We start from the raw sequence: 16,161 nt of genomic DNA, 5'->3' as shown, positions 1-16,161 counted from the left end.
AAAATACATCCAATCTGTAAAGGACAAAGATTAGAATTCATTCTAAGAATCCCAAGGAAAAATTCAAACCAGATGATTACTAAAAGATCCTGTGTCAAACATGCAAATTCAGTGAAGCAGTTGTGAAGCTGGGATTCCTGTCTTGCTTCAACGACTTCACTTACTTCTGTGGAGAAATGCGAACACATTAGTCGTAAGAGCCATTTATTTTAAGTATCAGTTTTTATTAAAAAGTGCATTTTGATTAATTTATGGTCTAGATAAGCTGTAAGATATCAGTATACTCTCTGGAATAATAACTTTACAAAGATTTTAAACAAACAAAATTTTAAAAGCCTTTTTATTTCCTTCACCATTATTGTTTTACAATACAAATATCACCTTGTGAATACACAAAAAAAAACCCCTACAGAAGATAATTCTGTTGCACATAAAATACAGAATGGATATATATACTTCTTCATTCTTAAAAAACTATTGTGTTCTCCACATTGGCAAGTATAGAATAGAATACTTCCCCAAACATACGCATGTTAGGAGTGAAACTTAGAATTACATGCAGTTTCTGCACAAATATATTTTAAAGAAATAGATCTCTGTTTTGTTGTTCACCAACAAAATTGCCATGAGTGTATGGATAACTAATTCGTAGCTGTCAAGTTTTAGGTAAGTGATCATTTTCAAAACTCTCTTTAAAAAAAAAAAAAGATATTCATGGCTGTTTTCATTGTGTAGTTAAAATCAAACTAACTACCAAACAGATGACAAAATAATTTAAGTGGTACAATGTCATTGCCACCTGCTCACAATATGTGAACAGGCTCTGATTCTTTAATTAATATCCCCATTCTTTAATTCAGAGCAATTTTAAAACCATAAGCAGTATTTGATTAATTTAGCTATAAATGCAAAATTTAGTAGTGTATACATACATTTATGTTTTCATGGAATACTTTATTTTAAATAAAAACATTTAAGATTGCCTACTGACCATACAATCAAGACAAGAAAAGGCACTAGAAACATAGACAAATTTCTCTCCCAAGAAGCATTTTTATATTTTAACTCTCTTCTCTCTGACAAGTAAAAATCTTTAAATTTGGTTTTCATAACATCATTTTGAAAAATAAAGTTAGGAAATACTTAGAAAATCACTTTATAACAGAATCTTTTTTTTTTTGCACTTTTTGACACACTATCTGTATTGATTTTACAAAACCCAAAGTTACCATACCTTTCTGTGTCTGTCATTTTTATTTGAATATCGGTGCAACAGGTAGAAAGATTTCAGAAGCGAACCCCATTCAGGTACTTAGAAACCTTCATAGAGACATTTGCTAGAAAATGGCTTACAGCCCAATCTTTGGGGCAAGAGATATGAAAAGTATGTTTTCCCAAGAAAATAATACGCTTTATTTCCAGATGTGACTGGAAAGACCAGAACTTATGATATAAAAGCTTACATTTATGCTGCTGCATCATATACAAAGGAACGTGGTGGTTGTGGGTTATTATGCAAATCCCAGACTATGAACAGGAAATGTGTACAGTGCATGATAGGTGAAATTTTCTTTATTGTTGTCCAACGCAGGTCCTTTGGAGAGAAAAAAAGATCACAGTGCTGACCAGGTAACTCGATAGGTTAAGTCAAGGTAACTGTTGAAAGGTAACAGGATAAGGGAGGTGTTTGTTTATGGCATCTTCTCTCATGGAGTTCTTAGCACTTCGGACAGTTCTTCCCCGATGTGTACAGCTGTTACGTGTCGTTCACCAGTCGGCTGTATTTCACTTGCCTACTGAGGTGCACCACAGGCCAGGGAAAGGGCCAATGGTAAGATCGAGGTACAATTCCTTGGACATTCTTTTCAAAGTACTGAAATGGCCTGTACCACCACACCCTGGCCAGGAGGTTCATCTGGGAAGCTTCCTTTAGCACCTAAGATAATAAAGAAACAAATCTTTTGCTTCAAGTTTAAATATTTCCTCTGTTAAAATTCACAAAGGACCGCAGACCTGTCCCATGCTCACCAAACAGCTTCACTCACATTACCACCATTCTGCCGTTCTCAGTGCTCATCCGGGAACTGAAGCCACACCACAAACAATCCCAACTCTCGGAGCCCAAGGAGAACTCGTGACTCACTTACCTGGCCTATCAAAACCTTAGCTAGCTTCTTATTTATTCACTTCCTATACTAAATATGGAAAGACTTAATTGTTACAGTATTATACTGGTGAGGGGACCAAGGTAGAGAGAAGAGGATGGGAATGGAAATCAAGCAATGAGTGGACATGGGCTTAGAAAATATTTTTTCATGGATAATGAAAGTGACAGTATTTTTTTTTTTTTTGACAGGCAGAGTGGACAGTGAGAGAGAGATACAGAGAGGTCTTCCTTTGCCGTTGGTTCACCCCCCAGTGGCCGCTGTGGCTGGCACACCGTGCTGATCCAAAGCCAGGAGCCAGGTGCTTCCTCCTGGTCTCCCATGCGGGTGCAGGGCCCAAGCACTCAGGCCATCCTCCACTGCACTCCCGGGCCACAGCAGAGAGCTGGCCTGGAAGAGGGGCAACCGGGACAGAATCCGGCGCCCCAACCGGGACTAGAACCCGGTGTGCCGGCGCCGCAAGGCGGAGGATTAGCCTAGTGAGCCGCAGCACTGGCCTTGTGACACTATTCTTGAAAGAAGTAATCTCCTATTTCGTTATATTAACACATTTTTTCCTTCTTGATTCAGAAGAGGATCCGTATTGCAGAGGACAATATATCTGTAGTTGACAACACTTCAACAAACACTTAAGACATCTGCAGATTTGTTTGTGTGTCCTTACCTCCACCCCTTGGCCCAAGCAGGGAGTAAGAGAAGTTAAAATCTAGTGGGGGAAAAACTCACTTGCTGATTGGCCATAGTGTGATACCACCAGAAGAGTCTCGTGGTGATATAGTACGCCACCACCACGTCCACAGTGTAGTGGTCATGCGCTAAGAGAATACAGAAGATTCCAACTACGCTGAGAAGCCAGCAAATCCAGTGGTACCACCAGAGTCGTCGGGGGGAATCTGAAAAGAGGAGACATTTGCAATAGTCCCATTAGTCTAATAATGCTAAGGGTACCCAGCCATACCCCTACTATGACTTCTGAATCCAATTACCTTGAGTCTTTGCTTTTTCTTTTTTAAGACTGATTTAATTATTTGAAAGGTAGAGTGACGGAGTATGAGAGTGAGTGAGAGAGAGAGAGAGAGAGAAATCTTCCATCTGCTGGTTCATTCTCCAAATGGCTGGAAAAGCTAGGTCTGAGCCAGGCTGAAGTGAGGAGCTAGGGATTCCATCCTGGTCTACCATGTGGGTGACAGGGGCCCAAGTACTTGAGCCATCTTCTGTTGCCCTCTCAGGTGCATTAACAGGAAGCTGGATCAGAAGCAGAGTAGCCAGGACTTGAACCGGCATACAGAAGGCTGGCATCATAAGTGGCCACTTAACATGTTGCACCAAAATGCTGGCCCCAGATCTTTCCTTTTGAAAGCATACTTCCTGGGCTAGCAAATCTTCAGGGATTTCACTTACGCATAACCACGGTTAGAATGTGAACAACTTTTTTGCATAAAATGATTTCACTAGAAATAGTAATTAATATTTGGTTATTACTTTATTCACATGATAAATATAGTTTAAAGATGAGCCTAGCCAATCAAGGACATGACAAACCATGCTCCATTAAAAAACAAACAAACAAACAAAAACTGTTTTACCTGTAGCTAATTGGAGTTAATGCTCTATATAAGAATCAAAACCTATGAGCCCATAGAACCTTATACATGGACAAAGCAATTATAAATGATTCAATGCTCTTATCTTCTTTCCAAGTTGTGGAGCCTCATACCAACCTGAAGGTCTTTGAGACTTCCACATCTCAAATACAATTAGAAGAAAATGCAAATGCCTAAGAATTTTAGTCCAAAAGAGTCTTCCCAAAAAAAGGACACTAATAGATAAGTATTTGTCTGTACCCCCTTTTGGGAGATCACCTGAGAGAAGCAACAACATCTCCATCAGTACAGGCCTTTCTACCTTGCATTTTCTATGGGTAGGGATTCAGAGGGCCTGAAGTTTTTGGCCACATGTTAGAATGCCATCTACCCTGCCCACAACAGGGGAGAAAGTTTCAGTTTTTCTTGGGTTCTCAAGGGGTACAGGAATCAAGTCATTCCTTCAGTCACTAGTCAGCAAGCATCTACCATAGATCAGGCACTGCTCTGGGTACATGGATCAGTGAGGAAGAAAAAAAAAAAAAAAAAAAAAAAGAAACGTGCAAAGAGCCTGCCTATGTGAGGAGATCCCTTCCTGGGAGGGAAGACAGGAGATAATGATTACAATAAATAACTAAATTGTATACAATATTAAAAGTTATTAAAAGCTTTGGAAAAAATAAAAAGTTGAGTATAATCAGGGGGATCAGAAGTAGAACAGGAGAAGTGCAGTTTGCAATGTTCAATGAGGTGATGAGGGCGGGAATATCTTCCAGGAATATTGGTATTGGTATTGGGTACCTTACCGATACAACAACAAAGGACACTCATTCTTTGAGCAACTCTCCTGGTGTTCATATAGGCCATCTATTTTAATCTTAGTCCTCTGAATCTCTTCTCCATCCATGAATAACTCATTCTAAAGATGAGGAAACCAGGACCTAAAGAGGTTCAGGTCTTTTTCTGGGGTCACACAGTTAGTACGGGATAGCACCAGGATTCAAAATCAGTTTTGTAACCCACTGCCTCTGTGTTTCCTGGTGTAGCACACTGCCTGACCATCAAGAAGGTTAAGCTTTGACCCCACTGAAGGACTTCAGGTATCAACCAGCAGGGACAGGAATGCCTTCCCAGGGTTGCTGATACCTGGCTCACAGCTTCCATTTTCCACACCAGGGTACATATGATACACAGGCTAGCTAAGCCCTAAACATTCTGAATGGACATGGCTAGAATTCACTCTATTTGGTCACATACTAAGCACAGGAAGAAAGAACATCTATTGCCCTTCTCTCTCTCTGTGTCTTAAATCCCACATGTTCTCCTCTTTCTGTGTTCCCTTACCTTAGTTTTTCAAGACCCAAACTGGGCTTTCACCTGGCCTTTCACCTCTGTCCTCTGCCCCCATAGTCCATCCTATTTTGTGCTACCTGTTGGATCTTCTTGGTCAGTCTCTCTCAGGACCCCTACTTCTCTCTAGCCTGATGCCATCATGCTAGGTCAGTTCATTGCCTTCCCTTCCCTTGATTACAGCAGCAACAAATCTCCTAACTTTTCTCCTGACCTCCTGTCTCACTTCTCTCCAAACCACCCTTAAATCTGCTGCAACAGTGCTGTCCTCTCCTCTCTCTGAAACACAAATAAGGCGCCACTGATCCTCTACAGGCACCGTTTCTATCACATGGCAACTCAGACTCCTCATTGCTTAGGATACCCTCCACGACCTGGTATTCCTACTTCCCCCTCCATTCCCATTCCTCAAAATGATCCCTACACCACATAAACCTCCAGAAAGTTCTATATGCTCCCAAGCTACCTCCAGATTGCAATGTGTGCCTTACTTTGTGAGCAAGCCTAGAGCAGCCTGGTTTAGTTTACTGCTGTTTGTGGAAATGGACTGTATAAGGCTCATTAGACTGTTTTTTCACAGTAATGTCGAGAACAACTGAATTTTCTACACAGTGAAAATACCAACAGCAATTAAAATGCAAAAACCAGAATCTCAAGTCTCAAAAACATGTTTTAGGAGAAAAAAGTGGCACAAGAACATACAAACATATATACATGTATAAATATGGCGCATATATACATGTAACCACTTATGTAAGTTTTTAAAAACCACAGAACAACACAGAAGTACAAAAAGATGCTGGGAAGTGATAAATGAAAATGGGAGAGTGAAAAGATGAAAAGGCTTTAATCATATATTACCATTTTATTTCCTCTTTAAAAGAGTTATTTGAATTGAATATAGCAAATATATATGAGTATCTGAAACCTGCACAGTATATAGTTAACTATTGTATCTTTTGTGTGTTTCATAGTAAAATATTTTAAGTACATCTCCAAAAGGAAATTTCCTACTTCGTGTTTCTGTCACCCACGGGCTCAGGGGCTTTCGCGGGCAGAGATGTCACAGGACCTTCCCGCACCCTCAGCGTACAGCACCGTGCCGGGGCGCGGCAGAGTGGCTGCTGAGCTAACATGATCCACCACCATCCCACTGGGTCTGATTCCGGATTTTTGTATCCTCGCAGGATTCCCTTCTGGTTCCTTACAGTAGCTGTGTAATTAGCTCACAACACAACCTGCATACTACACAGAATTGAAATTGCTTTCACCCCAACATTACAGGTGATGCTCCAGGAAACCAAGACATTCCTTCAAGAAGGGCAATTACGTCCTTGCTTCCACACATTTCCCTGGGTGCCGGCTGCGTGCCAGGCACGGTGAGGAGGTGGAGCTGCCGCCTTCCTGAAGCCCCAGTCTGGCTTCAGCACTTCCTGAAAATGTGGTTTACCAAAGACCAGGGGCCAGGGAGACGGTGGGGGAGGAAGTGACGGTGGAAGGCCATTCTAGACTTACACTCTTTGATAAATAAGTAGGTGAGTGTGAGCATGACCGTGTGGCCGCTGTATAGGTAGTCCCCGCACATGTTGTGAGAGCCGGTAATGGACAGGCCACCTCCAGCAATGAGCTTCATTATTCTCCGCAGTTGGGCTTCCCAGTCTCCAAAAAGCTGGCGGGAAAAGAGAAAAGAAGGTTCATTATTAGTCTACTTGAAAGTATACTCCAGGGGCCGGCACTGTGGTGTGGTGGGTAAAGCTTCTGCCTACAGAACCATATGGTGCTGGTTCGAGTCCCAGCTTCTCCACTTCTGATCCAGCTCCCTGCGAATGTGCCTGGGATAGCACTGGAAGATGGCCCAAGTGCTTGGACCCCTGCACCCACATGGGAGACCTGGAAGAAGCTCCTGACTCCTGGTTTCTGACTGGCCCAGCTCTGGCCACTGCAGCCATTGGGGGGTAAACTATAGATAGAAGATCTCTCTCCTCTCTCTCTCAATCTCTCTCTCTTTAATACACTGGCAGAGAAATACTGACTGATTTGGTTTAACTGCCATTTTGAGAAAAGAAAATTTAAATTTCCAGCCTAGGAAAAATTTAGAGATGCATTTTTGCCATGCTTGGCCTAGGATAACTGTTCTACTAACTTAGCTGAAGCCACTGGAGGCTGGGGTAAGTCAAATGTGTCATATTTTTTGGTGATTTTGGGGACCACACTGAACCAAGGGACAGAGCAGGCTGTGCTCTCAGTCTTCAGAAATTATGTGCGCAGCATTGGATGTTTCTCCTTTTACTCAGGGTGAGGAGTCCAGGGAATCATAAATTTACATGTCTATGATCTAAGTCTGGACCAGACACTAGAGTAATAAATGACTTAAAAACTCATTCATTGAGACTTTTATTTGCTCTGTCAAATACAATGTGTGATTGTCTACATGTTCTTTTGTCAGCACTTGGAATTTCTCAGTGGCCAACGTAAACATCATGATCCCTTTTGGACATTTAATTTACAATATTCCAGATCTGGGAAACACACACTTCACTGAATTTCCCTTTAAGGTTTGTTTTTCAAGATTTATTTATTATTCGAGAGACAGAGTTACAGAGGAGGAGAGAGACAGAGACAGAGACAGAGACAGAGACAGAGAGAAAGAGATTGATCTTCCATCTGGTGGTTCATTTCCCAAACAGCTGCAACGGCTAGAGCTGGGCCAATCTGAAGCCAGGAGCCAGGAGCTTCCTACAGGTTTCCCATGTGGGTGCAGGGGCCTAAGCAGTTGACCAGTATTGGCTGGTGACACATGCATAGGCTTAACCTACTATGCCACAGTGCTGGCCCCTGTAATTTCCTTTTAAAAAAGTTACTGAGATTTCTAGTTACAGAGGCAGGTGGAATACAGAACACAGAGGATATAAATCTCAAACCCAAAGGGGTCACACTGAAGGCGCTGCACAATACAAAAAGATCTACTTAGCAAGACTCAGCATCACCGAGTTTCAGAAACTGGGGACTAAGAAGAGATCCTAGTGTTTCCAGGGATGAAAGAGAAGCTTCATACAAGGGGTGGTTAGAATGAGACTTTCCAAAAGCAACACTGGAGAACAAGACTTTGGAAATATGTGTTCAAATTCCAAGGGAAAGTGATTTCCAAATTAGAATTCTATGCTTATCTGTATCACAACCAAGCACAGACTCAAGGATAAACTAAAGCCTTTTTGTACACGCAGGTCTGAACAACATCTACCACCTGCAGACCATGTCCCAGAAATCACCAAGCATATGTTCTAGGAAGCAAGGGAGCAAACATAGTGACGGAATCAAAGGACAGGCACAGATGCCAGCGAAGGGACAGCTGGGAGCAGGGGAGCAAGTCAGGAGCTCTGGAGGGGACGTCCGGGAGGTGAGACCAGCCCACAACCAGTGCCTCTGACGGGATGGGGAAGAGTCATCACGTGCAGGCAAGTTCATATAAGATGCTACAGCGAGGCAGCTGCCAAATCCACAGGAAACAAAATCCAGCACAGAGAACCAGGAGACGGCACGGCGTGGCTGTGAATAGCACCTACAGAACTGAGTAACGCAAGCCCTGGACTGTGAGCCAAACTAAGGACAGAGAGCTGCACAGAGATGACAAGACGCTTGAATGCAGGCAGCCACGACGGCAGGAGGGAGGGGGAAGGGAAGGAGAGGGCAGAGGAGGGCAGGAACGCTGTGTCTTGCACAGCAGGACATCAAGAATGGAGACAACCTATCTTCAAAGGTCCCCAAGCACCGAGCACCAAGTCGCTTAGGGACGTCAGAACACACACACACACACACACACACACACACACACACACACACACGAAACATCTGTAAGCAGAGATAAAGACACGGAGGTAAACACCACAGGATGCAGGTAAAAGGCTGGGAGGGAAGTGAGAAAAGGGGGCCAGGGGTAGAGGACGATTGCTACTCAAAACACGGGGTGAGGAACCATTTTATTTTTGTGATTGCATGCAGCTATAAAATTTTTGAAGTTCCAAATGAAAAGTTTGCCTAGCTCTGCCCTAACGATGGATACTTCACAGGAGACAATGACGGCAAACATGCTTCATCTTCCTCATTGGAGTTATTCTTCCAAAACACCCTCCCTATTTTGAGAGCTATAGATTGTGTTCCTAAGACAGCATTAACCCATAATTCGTCCTCTCATCCTAACAAGAAAATCTGTGTGGGAAAACTGAGCCTGTTGAGGCATGGGATGAGAAACTAAGAAGTCAACATGGCTGAACTCTTTACCTAGTATAGAGTTGGTATTCTATGTACAATCGAAAATGGAGGGGCCGGCACGGTGGCTCACTTGGTTAATCCTCCGCCTGCAGTGCCAGCATCCCATATGGGCGCCGGGTTCCCCTCTTCCAGTGGCCTGGGAGGGCACCGGAGGATGGCCCAATGCTTGGGCCCTGCACCTGCATGGAGACCAGGAGAAGCACCTGGCTCCTGGCTTCGGATCAGCGCAGCGCCAGGCGTAGCAGCCATTTGGGGGTGAACCAACGGAAGGAAGACATTTCTCTCTCTCTGTCTATAACTCTACCTGTCAAATGAAAGAGAGAAAGAGAGAAAGAGAGAAAGAGAAAGAAAAAGAGAGAAAAAAAGAAAGAAAGAAAGAGAAAGAAAGAAAGAGAGAAAGAGAGAAAGAGAGAAAGAGAGAAAGAGAGAAAGGAAGGAAGGAAGGAAGGAAGGAAGGAAGGAAGGAAGGAAGGAAGGAAGGAAGGAAGAAAATGGATCTTAGTGGAGAATGGGACTGGGAGTGGGAGAGGAAGGAGGAGGAGTGTAGGTGGGAGGGCGTGTATGGTGGGAAGAATCTTAAAAAAATAAATAAAATAAAATTTATATTATAATAAAAAAAGAAGTCAGCATGGCATCATGGAAAATACAAAGAAAACAAAACTACATTTCTTGCAGATATTCTTTTTTTTTTTTTTTATTTTTTGACAGGCAGAGTGGACAGTGAGAGAGAGAGACAGAGAGAGAAAGGTCTTCCTTTGCCGTTGGTTCACCCTCCAATGGCCGCCGCTGCAGCCGGCGCACCGCGCTGATCCGATGGCAGGAGCCAGGATCCAGGTGCTTTTCCTGGTCTCCCATGGGGTGCAGGGCCCAAGCACCTGGGCCATCCTCCACTGCACTCCCTGGCCATAGCAGAGAGCTGGCCTGGAAGAGGGGCAACCGGGACAGAATCCGGCGCCCCGACCGGGACTAGAACCCGGTGTGCCGGCGCCGCAAGGTGGAGGATTAGCCTATTGAGCCACGGCGCCGGCCTCTTGCAGATATTCTGAAAACCCCTCTGCTTTTTCTTTTCAAATACAAGTATTGTCTCAATCAGCTCTTAGTAAAGATAAAGCAAACTTCTGCAAGGAAAGCATCTTTAAGCTTAGAGGGGAAACAGGAAAAGAGGGTAGATATTTATAGCTACATTGAAAATTCAAATTATGTTTAAAAAAGCAAGCAAAGTTCAAGAAAAATTACAAAACAGTTGCACCAAGACATGTTAGTATCTTTTTTGTGTATACAGCACATAGATATCAAGTAAAATAAGACCAAGTTAGGGAACAAAATTCAACAAAGGACAAAGGAAGTGACTAGAGAAGGCAAAACCACTGTCAAATACACAGAAATAAAAAATAATGGGGGAAGGGGGCGGTGCTGAGGCCCAGAGGGTGAAAGCTGCGGCCTGCAGTGCAGGCATCCCATATGGGCGGAGGTTTGTGTCCCGACTGCTCCACTTCTGATTCAGCTCCCTGCTAATGCACCTGGGAAAGCAGCAGAAGATGGGCCAAGTCCTTGGGACCCTGCACCCATGTGGGGGACCCAGAAGAAGCTCCTAGTTCCTGGCTTCGGATTGGTTCAGTTCTGGCTGCTGTGGCCGTTTGGGGAGACAGGATGGCAGACCTCTCTCTATTGTCTCTACCTCTCTCTGTAACTATTTCAAATAAATGAAAAATAATTTTTTATAAAAAAATTACATTTATGAGATAAAGTTTTAAAAAAATAGAACAGAAGCTCATGTTATCACAAATCAGAACTTTATTTATTTTTTTTTGGTAAAGAGAGCTGAGAATGAGGCAGGTGGCATGACAATGATCTCCTCAATCAGGTTCCCCACAGGAGTGGACAGGTGAAAGCAGAGAGGCTCTCCATAGAGCAGTACAGGGAAGAGCAGGCCCTGGAAAGACACCAGGGTTAAGTTCACTGTGGACTGGAGAGAGCCAGACCATCCCAAGCCCTGATTTCCTCACCCACATCTTGGGATGACAGATTTATCGCCACTGGAAAACAATCCTCTAGGAAAGTCAGCATCTACAGTTCACCAGCAATGCCAACATAACCTCTGTCGCAATTACACTAGAAGCGTATCTCAAATAAATGATAGTGGATATGAAGGAAAGCTTTCCAGACAAACAACACATGACTATGACATTATGTTATAACAACAACAAACTGGAGACAACCAACAGGAACTGCTAAGTAACTACTCCCTGGGTATTCACAGCCTGGTTCCGGGAGAGTATCGGCAAGACAGGAGGCTGCTGTAAACACATCCTTAGCCCTGAGCTACACTTCCTGTCCTAGAATCTGAGGTGGCTCAAGCCCACGTCAAAGGTGGACAGCACTGAACCAGGCTACAATGCTGAAAAAATCATTAAAGCACACCTTTACGATGACTGTGTAGGAAACTCAGATCATAAATATGCTTGTCTGGTTTCCAGGCTCCTGGCTCTGGCCTGCTCCAGCCCTCGCTGTGGCAGTCTTTTGGGAGTGAGTCAGCGGATGCATGATCTCTTTCCCCTTCTTTCTTCCTTCCCCTACCTCATCCCTCTCTATCATTCTATCCTTTAAATAAATCTCAAAAAAAAAAAAAAAAAAAAACTCACAAAAACAAAAACAACTATGCACAGAAAAAGAATAGGACGTGACATTCTAAATATTAACAGGATTGGCATGGACACTGGTGGGATTTCTACCAGTCTGTCCCAGGGCAGCTTCCCTTCCTCTTTTGGGGAAGAAAGAAAGGGATTCTTGGAGCGTTTTCTGTCTGTGCCTAGGGTGTGGTTCTGGGATTTGCAGGAGACAAAAACAAAACAAGATAGGAAACTCAAGGCTGGACCTTTCCAATTACGCATTTTGGCTTCCTTCCTGAACCTGTCACTTTTTTTGAGTCCTCCAAGAGCTGCTCCCTTTATTCTTGCAGCGTCCCCGGCTGCGTGCAGTGGAAAGGAGGGATGGAATGTGCTTTCTCCACTGCAGCAAACACTAAAACTTCCGCCCCGCCCCCAGCAGTGACATATCTGCGTAAAGGCTCTCAGCAGACACTCCAAAGCCATGACGAGACAGTCTATCTAAATTAACGACGTGAATTTTGGTTTCCTAGGGTCATAGAAAAAAATCAATTCACAATAAAAATAAAGCCACTTGGGAACCGGTGTTGTGGGGTAATAGGTAAAGCTACCGCTTGCAGCTGGAGTCCTGGCTGCTGCACTTCCAATCCAGCTCTCTGCTATGGCCTAGGAAGGCACTGGAAGATGGCCCAAGTCCTTGGGCCCTTGCACCCACGTGGGAGACCTGGAAGAAGCTCCGGCCATTGTAGCCAATTAGGGAGTGAACCATCAGATGGAAGACCTCTCTCTCTCTCTCCATCTCCTTCTCTTTCTGTGTAACTCTGACTTTCAAATAAATAAATCTTTAAAAAAAATAAAGCAACTTTCATCGTATTTAAATGAAGTCAATAACTGACAAAATCAGGTGAGCAATGCCAAAGCACAGAGAGAAACTGAGCAGAGGGAGGGTGGGCCACCAGGGAGCCTTGGGACCAAGGGCTCCTCGTACCACTGAGCCCTTGCTGGTCAGAGGACAGGATTCGCCCAAGAGTTTCTCAACACTGGGTCACACCATGGTCCCCACCACTGTCTGCAGATGGCCCCTGGGCACTGCTGCTTTCTAGTGGTACTCGAGGAGCAAGGGCACTTACTGCACTTCAGCCCCTCCTGGCAGGAGCGAGTGTATTGCCAGACCACCCTGAACACACCCGATCTCATCTGGGAGGAGGAAGAGGAAACCTGCAACTAAAAACCCATCAGATAATACTGCACAGACCCCAGCGGAACAACTCTGAGTGTGAAGGGGCAGAAATGCTCTTCAGGATAACCCTGGACTCTTCCTGATGCTTCATCTGAGGGTAGCCCAGAGACGGCAGCAAGCAGCTCCTACACCAGCCCTAGGCTTGCCAGTGTCATGGCTGGGGCTAGCATCCAAGTCCTCCGACTCCTTTTAGGTACTGCTGGCAAAACTACGTGGTACCTCATGCACTGCCAGTCCCTCACACTCTTGGATAAACTAGGAGCTGAATACATATAAAGTAACCATTTCTGCAGCAGCCAAGGTCCCTCAGGGAAGTGATACACTCGGCACCACAATCCAACCACCAGGAACAGCCGGGCAGCCCTCAGAAAACACATTCATTCAGGTCTCCTACCTACCAAGGCGATTCATTTGGTGTTGTTTCTGGACAGTCTTCTTCCAAAACACAAAACTGATCATCATCCATGAAACACCCCCCCCCCCCCAAACTGCCTGCAAACAGCTTGGTCAAGGATCAGACCTTCTGAAGGAATGGAGCAGTGTGAACACAGCTGTAAAACCCTCACCCATCCTTGTGCTGTGCAGCCTGCAACCGGGAAGCACGTGCTACATGCTGCAGTGTCCCTCAGCATCAGCTCCCCAGCGACCAAGGCCTCAAACAGCAGGCCGCCGCCGCCACCCTCCCGGATTCCAGTGGGTGTGCAGTCCTCTTGACCAATGACAGGTACTTAAACATTGGTCTAAGTTAGGGAAATTTCCTGTAGCCTGACCTCGGAGCCCCACTGGGAAGGCAGTATGTTGAAAAGTGTGACCAAGGCTTTAGATGTCATAGCAGCAGGGAGAGGCTCAGAGCAGCCCCCTACCAATCCTCCTGCCTTATTTTATTATTAGTTGGCTGGGCAGTAAGAAATAATAAAATAGGCAGGTAGCTTTTACAAAATAAAAAGATAGCTTTCCTTTGCACAGACATTCATACCTTTTTGAGAGTTTCGCACTGGTTATCTTCTGTCCTCACAAGCCTGCCAGTTCATCACCATGGATGCTCTACTTACTTTACAGATGAGGAAGTAAACGGAAGGTCCACTTAGCAGTACCTAAGGGCTGACCGAAGTAATTCAGGAGGACCAGAGCCCAAATGTCTTACCTCTCAGCCAATCTTGGCTTTTAGGTCCCTACAAAGAGCCTGCTCTTGTTGCTAACACCTTTTTAGGATGACAAGGAGTGTTCAACAATAGTCAATGTCTCCAAGGTCACTTTGTGCCATTGTTCTGGTAAGAGTTAATCAATTTTATACATGTAATTTAAATGCAAAGTTGATTGCTAAAGCAACATTTATTCATTACTCATTAAGGATCCATTTTTCATTTGGCATTTTCTACTTAAATCAAACTTCCCAATCTCTATAGAAGTTATTTTTATGGGATTCCTTCACAAATAAATTGCACATTTTCTGCCTTCTGTAGGCATTCTCAATTTGATTTTTAACTTTCTTTGCTTTATACTTAGATACACTGGTCTTTAAGTTTACCTTTTTTGTTGACAATTATTTATTTATTAACATTTGATTTTGACATTGTTTTAAATTTGCAAAACAAAAATTGTAAGATGGTAATACAAGAGTTCCCATTCAATCTTTTCCCCACTTCCCCTATTAACATCCCATGTTAGCATCTTCGTCTAAATTTAATTTTGCAAGAACAATAAAGAGCACAAATCTGCCAACCCCAGTTTTAGGTTAACCACGTAGGTGGCTCCAGACAAACCACTGTACCCGTTCTAGCCTCAGTTTTCTTACTTGTACAATGGCAAGAATAACACCTCCTCATGCTTAACTCTACTCACGAGAGTGAGATAAAACGTTACACAACAGCAGCATTACTATTACCAAGCTAGATCCATCTCTTTGGAAGTTCTTATGTGAGAAGGCAATGCCTGATAGCCAACAGGGAATTGAGATGATTCTCCTTAAACACACAGCCCTGCAGGAGGCTCTTCCATGAGCCTCTCTTGATCATTCACAAGGACTCCCGGAACTATCCCTCCATATGGTAACTGCTTCACTTCTGCAAAAATGTGGGTTCACCCCCAAACAGGCTGACCACAACTGATCTGAAGTAGATTTCACCATGTACCCTGCTTAGAACCTTTTTTCAAGACTTTTCCTTCCATTTTCCTCTTTTAGACCCTCTCCACTTCTGTATTCTCACAAGTACCCATTAATCTCTATACTACATGGGCTTGGAGGGGTGGTACCACTTGAGTAATGATTAGCAATAAAACATCAATTCCTTAGCAGCCTCTCGTTCTCCAGCAAAAACTGTTCCACAGGGGCTGGTTTTGTCACACAGTAGGTTACACCACAGCTGCCATCCCATATCAGGGTATGGGTTCAAGTCCTGGCTCCTCTGCTTCTGATCTGCATTTGGGCCAATTCCTCTGCTTTCCCAGGTGCATTAGCAGGAAGCTGTATCAGAAGTGGAGCAACTGGGTCTCTAACCCACCCTCATACAGGATGCTGGCATGGCAGGTGGAGGCTTAACTTGCACTCCACGATGCTGGCCCCAGCTTTTGTTTCTTTTAGATATATTTATGTATTTGAAAGGGAGGGAGAGGGAGAGGGACAGGGAGAGGGACAGGGAGAGGGAGAGGGAGAGGGAGAAGGAGAGGGAGAGGGAGAGATCTTTCATCTGCTAGCTTATTCAAATGCCTGCAACTGTGAGGTCTGGACCAGGTTGAAGCCAGGAGCCAGGAACTCCATCCAGGTCTCCCATGTGAGTGGCACGAACCCAAGTGCTTGCGGCATCATCTGTTGCCTCTCAGCCACATTAGCAAAAAAGCTGGATCAGAAGTGGAAGTGGGATTCAATCCTAGGCATTCTGATATCAGATGTAGGCACCTCAAGTGGTGGCTTAACCCAGTGTATTACAATGCCTGCTCCCGCCCCCAAA

At 44.2% G+C, this 16,161-nt stretch overlaps 1 protein-coding gene across 29 annotated transcripts in view; it reads right to left on the bottom strand.

Moving 5' to 3' along the window:
- Positions 1-203: 203 nt before the first annotated feature.
- The window catches only part of SGMS1 (sphingomyelin synthase 1), a 338,931-nt gene continuing 322,973 nt past the window's right edge, over positions 204-16,161 (bottom strand). For all 29 annotated transcript variants that reach the window (XM_089314844.1, XM_089314838.1, XM_051823915.3 and 26 more), the window contains 3 exons: positions 6,614-6,767; positions 2,892-3,058; positions 204-1,936 (listed from right to left, as the gene is read on the bottom strand). In XM_089314844.1, coding sequence (XP_089170970.1) covers positions 1,757-1,936; positions 2,892-3,058; positions 6,614-6,767 — 501 coding nt within the window. In that variant the 3' untranslated portion in view covers positions 204-1,756. The remainder of the gene's footprint in view (positions 1,937-2,891; positions 3,059-6,613; positions 6,768-16,161) is intronic.

This window comes from Oryctolagus cuniculus, chromosome 15 (genome assembly GCF_051225735.1).
Source record: "Oryctolagus cuniculus isolate XC-2025 breed Fujian yellow rabbit chromosome 15, ASM5122573v1, whole genome shotgun sequence".
Taxonomy (NCBI): Eukaryota; Metazoa; Chordata; class Mammalia; order Lagomorpha; family Leporidae; genus Oryctolagus; species Oryctolagus cuniculus.
The sequence above is the reverse complement of the archived record's forward strand: the minus strand, read 5'-3'. Positions and strand labels throughout refer to the sequence as shown.